The 9,288-nt window shown below is 38.2% G+C and overlaps 1 protein-coding gene across 1 annotated transcript in view; it reads right to left on the bottom strand.

Moving 5' to 3' along the window:
- Nucleotides 1-9,288, bottom strand: part of SPIRE1 (spire type actin nucleation factor 1) — a 57,288-nt gene that overhangs the window by 5,228 nt on the left and 42,772 nt on the right. The window contains exons 13-15 of the mRNA XM_081325126.1: nucleotides 9,171-9,241; nucleotides 2,534-2,561; nucleotides 1,625-1,761 (exon numbers count right to left, since the gene is read on the bottom strand). Coding sequence (XP_081181252.1) covers nucleotides 1,625-1,761; nucleotides 2,534-2,561; nucleotides 9,171-9,241 — 236 coding nt within the window. The remainder of the gene's footprint in view (nucleotides 1-1,624; nucleotides 1,762-2,533; nucleotides 2,562-9,170; nucleotides 9,242-9,288) is intronic.

The following is a 9,288-nucleotide window of genomic DNA, read 5'->3' as shown; positions in this document are numbered from 1 at the left end:
TGCTATGTAGGAAAAATATATTTTCTTTCTTTGTACTAAAACATGAAATTACATTTAAACAGGCTGAAAGAACTACAAAAGATTACTTTCTTAATTTAACCGGAGACTTCTCAGAGCCACATCATGCTCACCTATAAGGAAAGTAGAAAGCCAATCAAGGAAGGGATATTTTTGAGTTTATTATACAGAGTGTCAAAAGTACAGCTATCTGCCTAGTAGAAATAAGTTTATGCTCAGTGCAATGAGCTCATGGCACTCCAGAAGCAAGTGTGTCCCAAGACCAAGATGGCTGAAGTGGAGATGCTTGGATAGCTACAGTGTGTGAGGTCAAATTATCCTGAGATGGGGTAGCATTGGCCCACTCCTAGAAAAATCCTCTTGCCACCTGGGAGACTGAGGCAAGGAGGACATAATTTCAGGAATAAGGCAGATGTTCCAACTGGAGAAAACAATCCATGGGTGAGAGACCCATTTCCTCCCTAGGAAGATTCCTATAGGTGTCATACAGATGGTTTCTGACAGATATGTGAAAGGACAGATTGGAGAGGAAGGAGTATTAGATGTAACTAAGAGATAAGAGAGCTTGTTGGTAGCTCATGAACAGCATGATGTCTAGATGACAAGAAACAATTCAAAATATTCCAACAAACTCTGCCTTAATGAACTCACTAATGAAGCTTGGAAACTCCTACAGTTTCCAAAATTGTGCACTTAGTCTTAATACTAGTATTAAAGACACTTTATTTAAGCTTCCCTGAGCTTGCCCAGTAGCTTGATAAATAGATCACATCACGACTTGCCTATTTGTTACAAAGGCATCTAGGCATCATGAGTCATCTAGATGTAAATGACTAGATAGTGCGGGGAAGGAATAATGGTCATTGTATGTGTTGGCACCAATAATATAAGGAAATATAGTGTAATAGTCTTAAATTTAGGTTGCTAATAACAGACTGTAATCCAGGACTATTATACTAGTGTTTTCAGATACAGGACTGGCAGAGCTCAGGAGTCTTAATGTATATGAGATGATGGTGTCAGGCACAGGGGTTTATACAAGTCAAAAAGGTTTATATATGCACAAAAACTTTCCAAGAAGGATGCTTTGGTTGTCTGCCTTCTTCACAGAACATTATGCTGTGCTTCACAAAACAATACTCTGCAAGGTGTTAACAGGAATGGGAAAAGAAGGGAAGGAAGAGATCTGCCTAGGAGTTTGTTAAAATATTACTTTATTTTAAGATAGGGAAAACATTTAGACCATAACCTCTAGAATTCTTTCTCAGCCTTTACAAAATAACTATTCTCTGGGTCATGTGACTGGGCAGAAGTTAGAAGGGGGACTTAGAATTGAAGTGTTGGGAACATTTCAAGTGGTTGACAAAATTGCCTCTTCCATACTGGGAGGAGAAATTCTAAGGTGTGAATTTATCTGGAATCTTTCTCCACAGTCTCTGGTTAAACCCAGCCATTTTGAACTCAGTATTTCTAGCTTCTTCTCCACCTCTAGTATGACTAAGTTGCATTAATATTATTAATTTGGAAAGATGAAAGGGGAGAAGGAAGAAAGAAATGAATCTCTATCTGTCTTTCTCCCCCATTATTAATTATAAGCATAACTGACCTTGGTATGCCCTTCAGTGACCTGTGATGGCTGACGGGAGTTTTTTCAGGCCTCATAAAGCTTTCTCCTTTCTGTAAAGTAGAAGGTCCCAGGGAAAAAATTGGAAGGGAGGAATATGGCTTTGATGGTAGGCGCATCTGTCATAAAGCAAGGGAACAATGGTGACATATTTATTTATTTTATTTTTCATTTTATTAGATTTATATACCGCCTTTTCCCGAAGGACTCAGGGCGGTTTACAGGGTATTTAAAACAACCAGTACAAAAGTTAAAAACAAATTTAAAAAGATTAAATTATCCCTAAAATTAAAAAAACCCAGTTAAAAATTCTCAGCCTGGGCCGGAGAGCTCAAAGAGCCAGGTCTTCAGGTCCCGGCGAAATGTGCGAAGGTCGGGGGCAGTCCTGAGCTCCACGGGCAGCTGGTTCCAGAGGGCAGGCGCACCCACAGAGAAGGCCCTTCCCCTGGGTGTTATCCGCCGACAGTCTTTTATCGGCGGCACCCTGAGGAGACCCTCCCTGTGGGAGCGCACTGGACGAAGGGAGCTTGATGCCCTGAGATTGTAAATGCCGTACCATTTATGGCACCCTACTCCAACATATTCTCAATAATGCTGCATTTTTATGAATCTTAGTAAAATATTCAAAGAGCAAGTGCAGACTCTCATGTTCACAACTAGTCATTAAAGTTCATTGCATGACATTTGCCCACTAACAATATCTCATTCAAAAAAACTCTTATGTTTCTTTAGGATAAAACTGGAGGATAAAATTAGAGACGGGATACTATATATACTATCTTGAATTCCTAAAGAAAAGGTAGAATTAAAAACTAAAAGGTAAAAATGAAGCATTTAAAGAAATAGAAACAATTTATTAAACAGATTTTAGATTTTTGTTTTTAAACTTACTTTTTTACAGCACTGTGAGCATACAGGCCTATAACATAAAAAAAAGATTGGCTTTCTTAGTTCAAAGTAAAATTGTCTCTGGGGTCTATATTGCATTTTTCCTTATAGAAATATTCTAACAGTTACATACTATTTTTGAATTTCAATGGTTATTTCATTTTTTCAGCATGAATAAAAAAACACAGAGAAAGCCAGAAGACTTACACTGGGTACAGAAGCTTGTGTGCCCTACCTAGATCCATCCCAGCTTCCCAGTGGGCTATTAGTTCTCCTGTTCAAACCTAGTCTGCTGCACTAAGGTGATTTAAATTGTAGAAACTCTTTGGAAGTAACGAGGAGAAATCACAAAAGCCAAAATGAGCATGTTTCAAATAGTATAGATTTTGGGTAGCATTTCACTATCTAAAACCAGAAATGGAATGAACACAAATTTGCTGCAATTCTATTCTCCTAAGAAAATTTAGAAACTGACAAAGATTTCACTTGAGACTACAGCAGACTCTTATTTCAGAAATGCATGAAGCAAATTTTAAATGTGTCTCATGAAAAATTCAGAGGAGTGTTATTCTTCAGAGCAATATAATAATCCATCTACAGTATGCATGCATGCAGTTTGTATACAAGTTTACAAGACCAAGACTTCCGGTGGCTCCGCGGCGACGGAGACAGCCTTCCCGGGCTGCCCGTGGCTCAGCTGTTGTTTTTTCACCCGAAACAGCGCCGATCAGCTGTTCGGGCGAATTTGAAGCCCCCTCCTCGGGAGAAGAGGAGGGGGTGAGGCCCCAGGTAGGGGTAGAGTTCTCCGGGGCTGCCTGAGCTTGGAGCTTGGGCGGCTGAAGGATTGAACTCCCCCGAAGCCTGGGTTGCTCCCAGCTGGCTGGCGTCTCTGCTCCGGACTTCTTGGAGCAGAGCCAGGCGTCTGCGACCACCCCTGCCTGAAGAAAGGACTATGGATTAAAGGAGCAGGCAGAGCGGTACAAGAGGAAAAGGTGAAGAGGATTATTTTATTTTACTCTCGAGCTTGATGGACTTTTTAAACTTTAAGTGAAAGTGCGTCACAATTGAAAAGTAAAAGATGGCGGCTAAACCTCCCCCTAAAACTCTTCGGAGTGGTGGATCTTCTCCGGTGCAACAATCATCATTACAGGCGTTGCACCCTCCTGATGTACTGACATCGAAGGACTTACGAGATGCTTTGGATAAACATGCCCAGGTACTTTTGGAGTCAATTAATCAATCAATGGCTGATAAATTTGCACAGATGGAGGAGAAATTGGAGAAACTGGAGGAGAGAATGGAAGAGAGGATGGAACAGAAGCTCAGCGTGATGAAGGTAGACATTTTGTCTTCAGTGCATAAAGTGGCGGAATGTGTGGAAGATTTAGATGAAAAACTGGATGATTTGACTCAAAAGAATGAAATATTAGAAGTTAAAGTACGGGAGAATGAAAATATAAGAGACAAAATGGAAAGGGAGTTAAGCCTTGCCCAATATTACCAGATGCAGTTTGCTGTTAGAATCAGAGGTTTAAAAGAGAACATTAAGGAAGATTTAAAGCAGCTGGTTTCTGAGGCTTTTGAAGTGGTATTGAATCAGCCAGCATCTGAAATAAGAGCAGCTATGGATAAAGTGTTCCGTGTAAACTCATGGATTGCCAGACAGAGAAAGTTGCCTAGAGATGTGGTGGTTTACTTTACAAAAAGAGAAATCAGAGATGAAGTTATACAAGCTGCCTATGATGCTAAAGTTGTGATTGCTGATCAAGAAGTCTTGGTTTTAAAAGAGATCCCTCCAAAGATTTTGAGGAGAAGGAAGGACTTTACATTTCTTGTGCAAGAGCTCAAGCAACGAGACATAAGGTTCAGATGGGAGATTCCAGACGGGCTGATGGTGATGTATGAAGGCAAAAGGTACCGGTTGATTACTGTGAAGCAAGCGCGTGATTTCTACAATACTGTTTTAAAAGCAATCCCATTAACACTTCTGGAAGCTGCAAAGGGATCTGGAGAAGGAGAAGGAGAACATCAAGAGGATGAAACAGAGGAAAATGGTGCTGGAGGAGATCAAGCTACAACCTCTTTGGATGATCCTAGAGAGCAAAGGGTAACGCGTGCTGCTTTAAAAAGAGCAAAGAAAATAAAAGAACAAGACCAGCAAAAGTCTTCAGAATCTTCACAACGTACTCATAGCCAAGCAGTGGGAGGAGCACGGCCTAAAGAAGATAGTCCTATCAAAGCAGTGCTTCAAGAGCTTTGGGAGGATATGCATGGCAACTAAATTTTTGACTTGGAACGTTAATGGACTAAATTCACCACAGAAGAGAAAGAAGGTTTTTCAATATTTAAAACAATTTAAGATAGATGTTATATGTTTGCAAGAAACGCATATTAGGGCTATGGACCAAAAGTTTTTATTGAACTCAAGACTGGGTACGCATTTTGTTGCCTCTGCAATGAATAAGAAAAATGGAGTGGTTGTTTATATTAAAAGTGCCATAACAGCGGATTTAATTGAAGCAGATAAGCATGGAAGATACGTATTGATAGACTTGTTGCTAGAAGGCAAAAAGACGCTTCTAGTTGGACTGTATGCCCCTAATCATCAACAACAACAGGCTGACTTTTTTAGTTTACTTTATACAAAGCTTACCCAGTTGGATTATAAATCTTTTATTTTTATGGGGGACTGGAATGGTGTTATGGATGTACAGATGGATAAGGCTGGAGCTTTTAAGCGCATTCCAAGTCATGCTAGACTGCCTAAATCTTTTTTTGAAATGAAGGATGACTTGGAATTGCGAGATATCTGGCGCGAGAGACACTTGCAGGAAAAGGATTATACTTTTTATTCTGATAGACATCAATCTTTTTCGAGGATTGATTTTATTTTGGTGACTAATGACTTTTTTTTGAGGACTAAAAAGGTGAAGATTTGTGCAAGAACTATCTCTGATCATAGTCCAGTGTGGTTAGAGATTGATAAGGAGAAAAGAGACAGGCGCTCGTGGCGCGTAAATGAGAATTTGTTTAGAAATCAGAGGAATGTGGAAGAATGCAAACAGCGGATGAAGGATTTTTTTGAAACTAATATGAACAAAGGTACTTCTATGGACATGGTGTGGGATGCTAGCAAGGCATACATGAGAGGGGTGTTGATATATATGAACAATAAACATAGACGTGCTGTGGAAGCTAGGAGGAAAGAACTGGAGAATGAAATAAAGGAAAAAGAAAAGGCTTTGATTTTGAACTCAGAGGATGTGAAGACTAAGGAGGCTATTAAATTGTTAAGAGGACAATTTGATAAATTAATGGCTGACCAAGTGGCAACCAATCTGCGGTTTGCCAGGCATAACACTTTTTGTAACGCTAACAAACCAGGCAGATGGTTAGCTTATAGATTGAGGAAAAAACAAAGGGCTTCTAATATAGACAAGATTGAGCATAAAGGAAGGGTTGTGTTTCAACAGGACCTTATCAAGGACGCTTTTGTGGATTTTTATTCTAAATTATATGCTAAGGAGAAAATTAATGAAAAAGACATTGATATATATTTGGAAAATGCTAGCATCCCAGTTCTTACGCAAGTACAAAAAGAAGGGATTAATCAACTGATCACAGAAGAAGAAATTTTTACAGCAATTAAGGAATTGAAGGTGGATAAAGCACCAGGTACGGATGGCTTGACTGCGGCCTATTATAAAAATTTACAATTAGAAATGATAAAACCGTTAAAGGAACTGTTCCAGACAATCCAGAGGGGGGGAAAGGTGCCACCGTCTTGGAGAACAGCTTTTATCTCTTTGATTCCGAAGGAAGACCAAGATGCTACTCAAGTTAAAAATTATAGACCGATATCGCTTTTAAACACAGATTACAAGATATTTGCTAAGGTTTTGGCTAATAGACTGATGAGGGTTCTGCAACAGGTGATTCATGGGGATCAAACAGGGTTTATTAGTGGTAGGCAAATGAAAAATAATGTGAGGCATATAGTTGATGTGTTAGAGTTTTTGGAAAGGAACAACCAGATTGCTGCGGTGCTAATTTTTTTAGATGCTGAAAAAGCTTTTGATCAATTGAATTGGAAATTTTTGTTGAAAGTTCTAGATAAAATGGATTTTGGGGAAAATTTTTTACAACCGATTAGGGCATTATATCAAAAACAAACTGCCCGAATTATAGTTAATAATAGCTTGACAGAAGCATGTAATATTGAGAAGGGCACAAGGCAAGGGTGTCCGTTATCGCCCTTGTTATTTGTGTTAACATTAGAGATATTATTGGTTAAAATTCGGAATTCGGAAAAAATTAAGGGGATTCAAATTGGAGATCAGGACTACAGATTGAGAGCATTCGCAGACGATCTGGTTGTTACAGTGACCCAGCCAGAGAACTCTGTTGTGGACCTGATGGAGATAATAACACAATATGGGAAGGTTTCTGGATTTAAGGTTAATGTACAAAAAACAAAAATTTTGGCCAAAAATATGACAACACCGCAAAAGGCCCTTTTAGAAGGATTAACTGGATTTGAGATCGTTAAAAGGGTTAAATATTTGGGGGTGATTTTGTCGCCCTCTAATACAAAGCTATATAAAAATAATTATGAAAAATTATGGGGGAAAATTCAAAAAGAATTGGAGAGTTGGAAAAAATTGCAATTGTCTTTGTTGGGACGGATTGCAGCAGTAAAAATGAATGTCCTGCCTAAATTTTTATTTTTATTTCAAATGATACCGATTCTTAAGAAAGATTCTAATCTGGAGGAATGGCAGCGAGGTATCAATAAATTTGTGTGGGCAGGGAAAAAACCACGAGTTAAACTTAAGATTATGCAGGATACTCGTGAGAGAGGTGGCCTTAAATTGCCTAATTTTAAATTATATTATGAAGCTGCTGCATTAGCAGGAATAAGTGACTGGATTAATTTGACGCAAGGGAGGTTATTAAATCTTGAGGGCCACGATTTGTTGTTTGGCTGGCATGCATATTTGTTGTATGATAAGAAGGTAGACAACGTGTTTAGGGTGCATATTTTAAGACAGGCATTGCTGAGAGTTTGGAAGAAGTACAGACATAAGTTAAGTTGCAAGATACCATTGTGGGCAATTCCAAAACACGCAATAGAAAATATACATGCTGGCTTTAAACATGATTTGACTACGTATAAGGAGATTCTTAGTTTGGAAAGAAACGTTTGGTGTTTGAAATCATATAGCCTCTTGCGAGAAGAGAAGGTTGTTCAAAATTGGTTTCAATATACTCAGTTACGGGCCAGGTGGAAAGAAGACCAGAAAAATGGATTTACAATGACTGATGAAAATTTGATAAAGCAAATTAGGAATCAGGGACCAGCACATATCAAACGGATATATCTTGCATTGATAGAGATTGACTCAGAAACAGAGCTTGTTAAGGATTGTATGATAAAATGGGCCCAAAATATTCAGGAAGTCATCACAATGGACACGTGGGAAAAGATTTGGGTGAGGAACGTAAAATTTACACAAGCTCAAAATTTAAGAGAGAATTTTTACAAAATGTTTTATAGATGGCATTTAGATCCTAAAAAGCTTGCAAGTATGTATCCGAATTATCAGCCTAAATGTTGGAGGTGCAGTGATGAAGATGCAACATATTTTCACATATGGTGGACTTGTAAAGAGGTTAAGGCTTTTTGGATAAAAGTCTGGTGGAACATGCAGAAGATTTTTAAACAGAGGTTAAAGTTTTGTCCGCAATTTTTTTTGTTGGGAATAATTACAGATGCCACAGTTGTGGACATCAAGTTGATGTTGAATTTAATTACGGCGGCAAGACTTTTGATAGGCCAATACTGGAAGAAAGAGGAACTGCCGACCATAGAGGAGTGGACTTTAAAGGTTTCCGACCTGGCAGAGATGGCGAAGATTTCGGCCTATTTGAAAGATCATTCGCAAGAACGCTATATTATGGAATGGAAAAAATGGATTGATTTTATCCAGAACAAGTATAGGGTTAAGAAGTTTTATGTAGCATTTGAATAAGTCTTCTTTCGTTTTTTTTTCTTTTATTATCTTAGTTTCTTTTTATACATATTCAATATTATTATTATTTGTTTCATCTTATATAAGCTAGAGAGTGATGGATTTTAGAGTTTATAATTGTTAGTATATGATTGTTTATGATTGCTTTTTATATATATACCTTGTATTTAGCTCTGGGAAGTCGGGGGGGGGAGGGGGGGAGGGGGGGAGGTAGGGAGGGGGGAGGAGGGAGGGGGAAGGGGGGATTCTTAAAGGAAAACTGTATTTTAAAACTTTTCAATAAAAAAAAAAGTTTACAAGACCAAGACTGTTAATCTATTTTCTGAGTACAGATGTCTCTTGCTATTTACTCATCTTATTTTATATTAGCTGGCATGAACATCATACGTCATAATTAAAATTGTTAACTGCAAAGGTTTCCCACTTACGTCTCTAAAAGTGCAAACCTTTAAACTGTTCAAGTTCTCCTTTATTCTCCAAAAATTATCCTTCCCCGTTCCTTTCATATGCAAAACCAATAGTAATAAATTCTTTAAAAATGGTTTAATAAGTACTTCATTTCTATCGTTGTATTATTCAGTAATTTTTAATGACAACCATGTGCTTACCTTTTACAAAACTGACAAGTATAGGACCAAGTGAAGAAAGAAAATCTTCTTGTGCGACAACAAAAACAGAGCTACAAAAATTGGCAATAAGAGAGACTATTATGTCTGTAAACAAACC

Source organism: Vipera berus (assembly GCF_964194415.1).
Source record: "Vipera berus genome assembly, chromosome: 3".
In the NCBI taxonomy this organism is placed as follows: domain Eukaryota; kingdom Metazoa; phylum Chordata; class Lepidosauria; order Squamata; family Viperidae; genus Vipera; species Vipera berus.
The sequence above is the reverse complement of the archived record's forward strand: the minus strand, read 5'-3'. Positions and strand labels throughout refer to the sequence as shown.